Source organism: Dreissena polymorpha, chromosome 3, assembly GCF_020536995.1.
Source record: "Dreissena polymorpha isolate Duluth1 chromosome 3, UMN_Dpol_1.0, whole genome shotgun sequence".
Lineage (NCBI taxonomy): Eukaryota > Metazoa > Mollusca > Bivalvia > Myida > Dreissenidae > Dreissena > Dreissena polymorpha.
In genome coordinates this window covers 92,970,838-92,983,234 of record NC_068357.1, presented here as the reverse complement: position 1 = coordinate 92,983,234, position 12,397 = coordinate 92,970,838, and the positions used below count along the sequence as shown (strand labels likewise).

The window sequence follows — 12,397 nt, the reverse complement described above, 5'->3', positions numbered from 1 at the left end:
AAGTTTGGTAAAGATCTGATGAAAACTATTTGAATTAGAGAGCGGACACCATGCTAAATCCTTGAAATGCACTAAGTGACCCCGTGACCTAGTTTTTGACCCAGCATGACCCATATTCGAACTTGACCTAGATATTGTCTTGATACAACTTCTGACCAAGTTTGGTAAAGATCTGATGAAAACTACTTCAACTAGAGAGCGGACACCATGGTAAATCCTTGAAATGCACTAAGTGACCCCATGACCTAGTTTTTGACCCGGTATGACCCATATTCGAACTTGACCTAGATATTGTCTAGATACAACTTTTGACAAAGTTTGGTAAAGATTGGATAAAAACTATTTGAATAAGAGAGCGGACACGAAAAGTGTGAAAGAATGACAGACAGACAGTGCAAAACTATATACCCCCTTTTCTTCAAAAGGGGGCATAAAAAGGGACAAACACACATTAAAAGGGTGAGACAAATTTAAGGGTGTTGCTAATTGCATAAACATTGAAAGGGGGCCAAATATTTAAAAAGAATGTGGAATAAAAAAAAGTGGGGCCCCAAGCCATTCAACCTTAGCTAAATCCTTATTAGTTTATAATATAAACATGCAGCACTAAATAATCCTTCTTTGGTTCAAAGGTTAGCTCATTTGCAACCATTATGCATGTAGCTAAAAAGCAACATACATTCTTCACTCCTTACGTAAGGTATATAAGTTAATCGAAGACGTTTTTTTCTTTGATTTTACAAGAATGATTTAATTTTGCATTTAGCTTCATGATTATTTACCAACTTAACACACAAATTTCCATAAATTGACATATACGACCTTAAGATAAACCAAATGAAGAGCACACTCAGTTATGTACTACTAACTAGCAATATGAACCACATTTGTTAACACCTCTATCTAAATAGTGTTTACACTCAATGCGAATCAGTCCTTGAAAGCTTGGTCAAATTTCTGACATTGTTGTCTGTCTTGAAGTAATTAAGGTACAATTTAAACCCAATAGCTTATGAAAGTCAATATTGGTTGGCATTCAAATGCATTACAAACTTAAATAATTTAACAGTTGCGTAAAACTCTATAATGGATCAATATGTATATCAAAAAATAAACCTTAAGGCATGGCCCTTGCTACACTTAGGGGGATTGGGGCCGGGACCTTTAAAGGGGGGAATTTCGCGTCGTTTTCGGCAAAAAGGGAATTTTAGAAGATCTTTTCACCAACCATTCAGCACTTAAAATTGCTATATTTTAATGTAATTTACATAAATATACATTTAATCAAAGGTTAATAGCACAATACCAGCTGGCAACCAAGGTATAAAAGTTAAAAAAAAAAAAAAAAAAATTTTTTAGGGGGGAATTTTTAGCTGAAATAGGGTAAAAAAAAATAAATACAATTTTAAGGGGGGAATGGGGCCGAATTTCGGCCCCAAAAACGGCCAAATGAGGGCCCTGTAAGGGTAATCAACTTTGCAGCAGTGTAAGATTCAAGTTGTTACTAAGATAAAACTAATTTAACATTGTATTCTATCATTGGTTTATGACTAATTTTAATAGTAAATCCATTTCAATAATGTTGATTTGTGTTTAAAATACTTTGAAATCGAATTTTTCTAGCAACCGCTTTTCACTACATGCAAATTAATTACTGCTAACTCTTTATTCTTAACTGCATTACAACAAATCAAAATTGCATATAAATCTAACCTAGAAATATCTGCTCCAACTGAAACTGGGTCAGTTTCAAACTATTAAGTTTATCGATCCAATTGACATTTAAGACACTTATATACTTGAATTATATACTTGACTTTTCAAAAGGTATTTCCTGGTTTATGTAATAGTTGTTCCATGCTTCTAACAAAACCAGTTAAATATCTTTTCAGGGTGAGTTTAAATTATTTCCCTGAATGTATTGAGAAAACAGTGTAAGTATGCTACACATCTTTCACACCATTTATCAATGCTAATATTGTTATATTTAGTAGTTATTGACACTCGCAGTATATAACATTTAAAAGCTGCTGTTACTTGCACTTCTTAATATAATGTACTTAATAACTAGTGATACTTGCACTACTTTATATTTAATAGCTAGTGATACGTGCACTACTTCATATTTATTTATCCCCACGTTTTTCGGAGAAAAAGTGGGATATTGTATTGATGTGCGTCTGTTCGTCCGTCCTGGCCACCTGCTCCTCCTACACTATTAGCACTAGAACCTTGAAACTTACATACATGGTAGCTATGAGCATAATTAAGTGCGACAGTGACAGTGACGGAATTTTGATCTGACCCCTGGGTCAAAAGTTTTGGGGATTGGGGCGGGGCCGAGTCAGAGATTTTCACTCATTTTTTATGTTATTTTACATTAACTTCTTCATTTCTGCACCGATTCACTTCAAATTGATACTGAGCCTTTCTTATGACACTAAGGTCAATCTCAGCTATGCATGGCCCCATTACCAACCCTAGGGCACCCCGCCCACATAGGCCACTGGCGCCCACCCAAAATGCCTTTTACTATAATTTCTTCATTTCTACACCGATTCACTTCAAATTGATACTGAACCTCTCTTATGACAATAAAGTCAACCTCAGCTATGCATGGCCCCATTACCAACCCTGGGGCGCCCCGCCCACATAGGCCCCGCCCACCCAAAATTGCCTTTTACTATAATTTCTTCATTTCTACACCGATTCACTTCAAATTGATACTGAACCTCTCTTATGACAATAGTGTCAATCTCAGCTATGCATGGCCCCATTACCAACCCTGGGGCGCCCCGCCCACATAGGCCACGCCCACCCAAAATTGCCTTTTACTATAATTTCTTCATTTCTACACCGATTCACTTCAAATTGATACTGAACCTCTCTTATGACAATAGTGTTAATCTCAGCTATGCATGACGCCATTACCAATCCTGGGGCGCCCGGCCCACATAGGCCAGGCCCACCCAAAATTGCCTTTTGCTATAATTTCTTCATTTCTACACCGATTCACTTCAAATTGATACTGAACCTCTCTTATGACAATACAGTTAATCTCAACAATGCATGGCCCCATTACCAACCCTGGGGCGCCCCGCCCACATATGCCACGCCCACCCATAATTGCCTTTTACTTTAATTTCTTAATTTCTACACCGATTCACTTCAAATTGATACTGAACCACTTTTATAACAATAGGGTCAATCTCAACTATGCATGGTGCCATTACCAACCCTGGGGCGCCCCGCCCACATAGGCCACGCCCACCCAAAATTGCCTTTTTTCTATAATTTCTTCATTTCTACACCGATTTACTTCAAATTGATACTGAACATCTCTTATGACAATACAGTCAATCTCAACTATGTAAGGCCCCATTACCAACCCTGGGGCACCCCGCCCATAATAGGCCACACCCACCCAAAATTGTCTTTTACTATAATTTCTTCATTTCTACACCGATTCACTCAACTATGCATGGCCCCATTACCAACCCTGGGGCGCCCGGCCCACATAGGCCACGCCCACCCAAATTGCCTTTTACTATATTTCTACACCGATTCACTTCAAATTGATACTGAACTTCTCTTATGACAATACGGTCAATCTCAACTATGCATGGACCCATTACCAACCATGGCGCGCCCCTGGGTCAAACATGCGGTGTGGGGATACGCGTCGGCCTCTTTACCACAAGATCCATAGTTCACAATGGTTTCAAATGCTTCACCTAAATACGACAGTCAATCTTTGTAACCACTTAGAAACTGGAATTGTTTTCTGATTTACATCCAAGGTTGTTTCTAGCCTAATATTTCATTCTTTTTCACTGATTTGTCAATCATCAGGATTTGGTGAGAGTGATCTGTTCTTTCTATATAAAAAAAAATATCAGAGTGATGCTATTTGCAAACAAATCTCATCATGCTGATTACTTATGCCAAGTTATTAGAAATTCCATTACGCTGGACAAAAGTACTTATCCTCTAAATTTACTGCATGCCCTAAATCTGTTTAAATTGTCATAAGAATGAATCCTACAAACATCTGATACCACGAAACATGACATTTCAAGTTTTTCAAACAACATACAAAACTACTTTTTTACCTTTTAGCAAAGGCAGCTTTACAATTTCTCTGTTCTTCGTGATGTTGAAACGCGATGAGTTCTGTCGTTTATCCTTCTTCACATGTGGTGGACCTGTAAATTTTAGTTTGTTTATCGCTGTGGTGGGAGGATGACTGTTCTCCGAGGCCGGAACAGTCGTTGCTGTCTTTTTTTTAGCCTGGAAAGCAAGATTTCATGGTAACTAACCTCACAATTAGGGTAAGAAGCATCACTTCATTGCTTTTAACTCCTGCCAATTATCTTCCTTGCATCATTTTGATCCCAAAGTTATGTGAAAGTTATATGTAGCTAACTACATATGTATTTAATATGACCGGTATATAAATTGTGTCTTTTCAGAGAATTTCACCCAAATTTAACATGAGAAACATTTGCAGATTGATTAAAAGATATGCGTACATAAAGTGACACTGGTTCTCAGGATTTCGACAACTAAAAATTTCATGTGACCCCTAAATATTAAAGGCAAACGGTTATGTGACCACTTTTTTTCAAAACCAGCTAAATTACTGGAACATCACAGGCCCAAACAATTGCCAGAGGCATGTGTTATTTATGAATGATTTTCAAGAAGTCTTGGTAAGTTTATTTAAGGACGTAGAATGGGACTTAAAGACTAAAACATGGGTGGTTATCTGAGTGTCTTAATAAATCAATTTTACTGTACATTCAAGGATTGTCGTAATTATGTTACATTACTAAATATTTAATTGAGCCACACTCTGGGAAAACAGGGCTTAATGCATATGTGTGTCATCCAATTAAAGCCACTCTCCACCTAGACTGGATTTTCCTGGATTTTCAGTAAGAGGCTTCCTTAATACAACAAAACTCCACAGCAGAAAGTGTCCTTTTATCACTTACTTTTGGAACATGGACCGTGGCTTTGTAAATAGAAATATTATTAACATTTTCATGAAATTGGGAACACTTGTTGAACGGAAACAAATAATAAAATAGGTCCACAGTTTTTTATGAAACAAACAAAAGTTTTTTACACTACATTGTCTTGTTGCAGAAAAAACTTACCAAATATATGTAGTTGTGCAAGTAAGGTGGAAATAAACTGTCTAAAAATATGGAGTTGTGCAAGTAAGGTGGACAAAAACTGTCCAAAATATGGAGTTGTGCAAGTAAACACTCTTATTAATATTTCTGCAATGTTTTAGCCCTGTAGCAAAAATACTGTTTAATTGACAATTGAAACAAGTTTAAAATGAACTCTTTTGCTAAAAAATGGCCATAATTCTGCTTACATTAACAAGGGCTGTTTGTAAAACATGCATGCCCCTCATATGGGCTGTCAATTGTAGTGGCAGCCATTGTGTGAATACATTTTTTGTCACTGTGACCTTGACCTTTGACCTAGTGACCTGAAAATCAATAGGGTTCATCTGCAAGTCATGATAAATGTACCTATGAAGTTTCATGATCCTAGGCCTAAGAATTCTTTAGTTATCACCTGGAAAGCATTTTACTGTTTCGATAGTTAGTAAGTGTACCAAGTTTGAATGCAATAGCTTTGATACTTATGAGAAAAGTGGACCTAAACACAAAACTTAACCAGACGCAGACGCCAAGGTGATGACAATAGCTCATAACTTTTTTTTTCAAATGACCTTGACCTTTGACCTAGTGACCTGAAAATCAATAGGGGTCATCTGCGAGTCATGATCAATCTACCTATGAAGTTTCATGATCCTAACATAAGTGTTCTTGAGTTATCATCCGGAATTTCGAGTCACTGTGACCTTGACCTTTGACCTAGTGACCTGAAAATCAATAGGGGTCATCTGCGAATCATGATCAATGTACCTATGAAGTTTCATGATCCTAGGCATAAGCGTTCTTGAGTTATCATCCGGAAACCATTTTACTATTTCGGGTCACCGTGACCTTGACCTTTGACCTAGTGTCCTCAAAATCAATAGGGGTCATCTGCGAGTCATGATAAATGTACCTATGAAGTTTCATGATCCTAGGCCTAAGCGTTCTTGAGTTAGCATCCGGAAACTATTTTACTATTTCGGGTCACCGTGACCTTGACCTTTGACCTGAAAATCAATAGGGGTCATCTGCGGGTCATGATCAATGTACCTATGAAGTTTCATGATCCTAGGCCTGAGCGTTCTTGAGTTATCATCAGGAAACCATTTTACTATTTCAGGTCACCGTGACCTTGACCTTTGACCTAGTGACTTGAAAATCAATAGGGGTCATCTGCAAGTCATGATCAATGTACCTATGAAGTTTCTTGATCCTAGGCCTAAGCGTTCTTGAGTTATCATCCGGAAACCATCTGGTGGACGGACATACATACGGGCGGAAGGACTGACATGAGCAAAACAATACACCCCCTCTTCTTCGAAGGGGGGCATAAAAATATAACCAAACAAAAATGTGCTGGTGCTCATGTCCATATGCTATTTAATATTATTTGTAAAGTTTCAGACCATTTTGCAGCAATACTTCTTGTGCAACATGCACCAAAAGTCAAGTTTATTTTCTTCACCTAAATTGGGGCCACAACTGCAGTTGTGTCAAAAACCTGCAAAAAGGAGTCGCTTTACTTTTTGAGATTGGGAATATAGTAGAATTTTGTCAGAATATAGGCCATACAATTAAGCAACCAAATTTTTAATGACACAAAGATTCCTTTACTTTTCAGAACCAGACATTTGTAAGTGTTTTATTGTACTGGTAAGTGAATTGTGAATAAATTGTATGTATTCTTTAATGTCTGAACTAGTAGTCTACTTCCTGTCATCAGTCTTCGAAATTAGCACACGCCGAATCCGTGGCGAGTAAAATTACTGCCGGGCACATACAAAAATTCACGTTTGTGGCCCGCCGGGCATGTAAATTATTGAAGCCAATTGACAGTTTATAAATCGTAAGCGGTTCTTGATATTTGCAGATCTATTTTTAAATTTTGCGAACAAACACCTTGCCGTAAGTTGAAAAACAATGAAATTCGATTGGTTTAACAACACACACCTGCTTGCACATGTCATCGTTATTGTTTTTGACCGATGCAGTTCGGTCACATTCTGTTCTTATCAATGGTTTCTCTAGACATTAATTGAGAAGATTCTTTTTGAATCGATCATTTCAATCAAGTAATACGCTTCCGTTTTTGTCAATGTAAACAAATGTCATTGTCGACATAGAGGCTATGCAGTATCTTCGGTATATTGATGGGGCTAAGCCCGATAAAGCACTTCCAAAATAGAAAATTGACAATGATTTAGAGAAAAAGGAAGACAAGAAATGGTACGAGGACACCAGAGAACGTTCTTTTCAAGAGCACTGGTGTAACGATCGACCATCTTAATTCTAGTGACTGATTAGATGTAGTTGTATTCACTACTATTGAAACAAATGTTCTGCTTTACTATGTGTAGCATGTAAGTGTTTAAATGTTGTGATTTGTTATAATTTTGTTTAAAAAACGTTGGCGTTGTAAAATATATGTTGGGCATGTAAAAATTCTTAAGTAACTGGCCCAACTGGCATGTAACTTTTCAAAGCTAATTTCGAAGACTGTGTCATTGTATGATTTTATACATCCTGTTGTAATCAAGAAAGGCTTTTAATACACTGACAATAAAATTATATTGAAAGATTTCAGGGCCCTCAATCCATTTTAGGGGAAGCCGGTCACTACCCATAGCAGGGGGAATTTTCGTGGGGTTTCCCTTTTGGGGGGGGGGGGATTTTTTACTTACTCTCTAATTATAACATTTGTACATGTTTGCACTATATTCATTGCTTTTTTCATAATTTAGTATGTTTGACAAGATTAAATTAAAATAGAATTGAAATATAATAATCATGAGACACATCTATCTATAAAAAATTTAAAAAAAAATAATATTTTTTTTTTTTTTTATATTTTAGGGGGAATTTTTCCCCCCAAAAGGGGAAAAAAGTATACTTTTCAGGGGGGGGGGATGCGGACGAAATTTCGGCCGTGGATTTGACAGATTGAGGGCCCTGAGATTTAAAGTGATATTTTGTGTTCCTCCCTTTTCTGTGTTGATCGCTGGATGCATACATGTTCTAACTCAATCCATTTCCTTTTAATCTGGTGAAATTAATTTTTCTTTTTTTCAAAACCAAAATATTTCCAAAATTGACAATGAATGTGTTAAAGCATTGCATAAACACAGATGCATATTTGAATTTAAGGAATGTGCAAATTATTGAATACAAAGTGAATTATGGGATTGGGGAATTCCCAACGAACATGCTTGAAACACGTGCTGCAAATATTTGAAGACCAAAAACATTAATCAAGATTAGTATTTTCAATTCGCATAATTAAACATGTTATCTAAAAAGCATTGCCAGGTTTTATTATTCACATAAATATTTTTTTTTTAATGTGGAAACCTTCAGTTGGGAATTTTATGGCTGTGTTTGGAAAAATTCATACTTATTGTTATTGGGAATGGGGCCCCAAATTTGACCAAAAAAACACTAAAAAATGCTTCATTGCCTGAATGTTAAAACTGATTGATTTCTATTGAAATCCCTACAATTATTTGCAACATCTTTAGACATTCCTGAAATTGCCGGACCGTCGGGCCTGACCGATACTTTTGAGACATTGAAAACGCTATGTTGCCGGTCTGATTGTCCAGCAAAAAACTGAAGCGCAAAAGTCTATTTATGTCCTAAAATAAAAACCTGAAAATAAAAGAGAACTAAAATTAAATATAAGAATGAAATATTTTGTTGTATTTTTGACATTTGTAGTTTATTTATTTGGAGTTGTGATATAATTTTGCGACCGTGAAAAGTGTCATTGAAATTATTTAATAACAATCATTAATATTGCCGGTAGATCCCCGGTCCATCCCAATTTGCTAATGCCGGTCGACCGGCAAGAACCGGGATGATTTGTAGACATTTTTTAACACGGTCACATTATTTCCCGGTGCCGCCCCTGTTAAAGCCGGTCAACAGCCCGGCAGAGTCCTGGTCAAACCCGGACTGGCTACGGTTTATCCCAGTGAAGCCACGGCAGAGCCCCATTTGTCTCCGATAATGCCCCGGCAAAAGCAGACAACATTCCGGCAGAGCCCTGGTATACTGTAACTCCGCTGGCACTCACCAGGGCTATACCGGCATCAGACCCTGGCAGAGCTACCGCAACGCCCCGGTTTAACCCCGGTCGTCGCGGGTTATGCGCCGGTGAATGCCGTGGCGTCCCGGTAGAGCGTCAATTTACTTATGTACCGTAGCTATACCGGTCCTCTACCGGCATTCACCGGTGCTCCACGAGGGCGTTGCCATAGCTCTGCCTGGGTCTGCATGGGCCCTGGTGGAGCTACGGTGTCATCCTGGTTGTTCTTGGTGCCGTCCCGTTTTTTCCAGTGCCGCGACGGTCATTGCTGGTCCTTCCCGGTAACTCCCTGTTCATCCCGGATGTATTAAACTTATATTTACCCAGTGGAGCACCAGTTCATCCCGGATCATGCAACGGAGCTCTGCCGGCATCATAGTGAGACTGGGCCTTTAAAACTTAGTCTGTTAATTTATGTTATTGATATCCCACATGTGTTCTGCATTGATTCCTTACAAGTATTAATGTGCTTTTTTTTAAATAATAAATTTACATTCTTCTGTCTCTGTCACACTTTACTACCAGTAACCAGTTTCTGAAACATATGTTTTAACAGCAGTATATATTTATTGAATTTACAATTGAGTAATTGCATTGTTTTTAACTAATGTTTGGGTTAAATATGTTTCTTTTGAATACTGTGTGTTGTGATTTGTTAGTGTTCATTGTTCAGTGTGGTGTTGTTTATGTTCCCTTTCTTTTTTCAAATTATCATTATGTCAATAATGAGTTGGTGACATGATGTTTCCGTCCTTTGAATCACTGGCCAGTCCAGCAAGTTGTGCAAGTCCACGGGACCGAATGTTCTTTGTACTTTAAATACTTTCGGAAATGTCTGCATCTTGGTCATTTCCCTATTCAGTTCTATACATGTAAGTTGAACCATAAAATATAATATAAACACGTTAAATCTAAATTTTAAAGTATTTGTTATCAATACAAACACAACACCAATTTCCCTATTTTTCTCCATTTGTAGGGCCCCTGCCCCATTTACTTTAGAGGTATTTTGCATAACTGATTGCAATTACAACTAGAAAATGGTTTAGATTTAGTGTATAAAACCGACGCTAGTTACGAAATATATTGGGTACGAACATACAATTTTCTAAAATAAACACTAGTCTAGTCAACACAAATGTCAACCTAGAATTCAGTAAATATACAAAAACAATGTATTCAAAGAGATTACAAGAGAAATAATCAGAAGAAGTCGTAACAGAAATGCTAATAGCCTTATCCTGACATTGCGACTTGCAGGCGTCCGCCATGTTGGATTTGCATGTTCATAATGATCTCGTACGAAATGCTTAAATAAAAAAATCTACCTCATTATCCGAGTTGTCTGTGTTCTCTTTTGAAGCCGGTTTAACTGTACTAGCAGGTTTTGTTGTTGTCTGCAAAAAATAAAATATATTTCTTACCAAAAACAAACGTTATCATTTTGGCAAAGCAATGATAAACATGTCCACAAAACGACTTTTTTTTCTTCTTTGAATTAAATTTCAATTACTCTTTTGAAAGTAAAATAACAAGCAGAGTTGCATATTTCCGGAAAAATAGCAGTTTACCTTTTCTTTTTTTGGTTTATTTGGCATTTCGAACAAAATTTGACCCAATTTGATCACTTTTCCTGTCACTGTATATTTTCGGATAACTTTGCTATGTAACAAATCTTTCCATTGGTCACAGCAATCACATGTGTATTCGCAAGGTCATGTGACCAAACGATTGTTGGAAACAGGTTAATTAGTAAAGTAAACTAACATAAGTAAAGAAAACTAACAGACTACATATTGGATGGAAGCCACGTGGCAAGCTTTTTCGTCGCCTGTCAATTTTATTTACATGCATAGTTTTCATTTAAATTTAACCGATAAAACAAGTACGGATATTTGCATACATGTATCTATAGAGAACATATTCATAAATGTATTAATTTATAAGCATAGAGAAATTAAATTTTTATACACTTAACAAAAGTCATAACGTACTACGAATTTAATAGTTCTATGATTTTTAAGATTTAATAGTAATTCATTGATGTTTAATATCCTGATAGGAAATCAATAAAATTTACAGCCATGTACTTTTTAAGAATAGCAAATAACAACTTTGATTTCTAGCGATTTTGAATTGTTTGGTTACCTATCCACAATAAACACCAAAACATGAAAGCTATGACCAGAACTATATCATAAAAGCTCGTGGTTGCGAGTGCGAGAGATTTTTTTATCACAATGTACAATTTCAATGTTTATCATCTACTATTTAAGATTACGGGATTTTCCTATTGTATGCTGATTAGTGATTTGATCAAAACAATATCGCGATTTGAGATCAGAACTAGTTTATTATTTTACATAGAACTTAAGATACATATTTGTGCTTGACCAAATTCATCGTAATTTTCAGATGAGTTCCACTATCAGTTGTATGTCAACGTGCGTATAAAGACTTTATTTCAGATTTGTTGAAATTATTACATTAAATATGCTCGTGTGATTTGTATGGGTCCGTCCCACTTAAGATGCTTTTACATTTTAATATATTGTGTGCGTATTCACAGCGGTTCGTCTCTGCCGATACCTCTTTTTGCAGAAAGCATTTATAGCCAATTATACTCCCGAGTTTGCGCTATATAATGACCGGAGGGTTTTAGAAATTCAACAGAAATAAAGAAAGCGAGTATGTTATGTATTTTCTGAATAGTACAACGCCTTTAGAAGAAAACTCGGGAAATGTCGTTCGAATCATAGAGTATTAATTTATCTAAATATGTGCAAAGACATATTTTCACTACTCGTTTCGCTTTGTGAAACCCCTAACAAATTGTGACATGATGAATTTTAAAATAGCTTATCGATAATGTTGCTTGTGTAAAAAGCAAATGCACACCCACTTATAACAGTAACAAGGGACAAAATTGTCACAAAACCAGGTTTTCATTGTGAAAAAAAAATCTGATAAAGGGAGAAAACTCAAACTGAACTTTTGTTTAATAAACACAATCATAAAAAAGCTAATAACAATTTATTACTAAAAGCAATCCGGTATGTAAACAATAATTGAATTACAAAGTTTTACAATATGAAATGAAAAAAAACCATCATACAACTACATTTCCTAAAAA

General features: G+C 36.4%; 1 protein-coding gene across 3 annotated transcripts in view; it reads right to left on the bottom strand.

The window, feature by feature from the left end:
- The window catches only part of LOC127875323 (serine/threonine-protein phosphatase 2A 56 kDa regulatory subunit gamma isoform-like), a 50,622-nt gene extending 39,639 nt beyond the window's left edge, over window positions 1-10,983 (bottom strand). For all 3 annotated transcript variants that reach the window (XM_052420307.1, XM_052420308.1, XM_052420309.1), the window contains exons 1-3: window positions 10,836-10,983; window positions 10,593-10,661; window positions 4,113-4,290 (exon numbers count right to left, since the gene is read on the bottom strand). In XM_052420307.1, coding sequence (XP_052276267.1) covers window positions 4,113-4,290; window positions 10,593-10,661; window positions 10,836-10,862 — 274 coding nt within the window. In that variant the 5' untranslated portion in view covers window positions 10,863-10,983. The remainder of the gene's footprint in view (window positions 1-4,112; window positions 4,291-10,592; window positions 10,662-10,835) is intronic.
- Window positions 10,984-12,397: the final 1,414 nt, after the last annotated feature.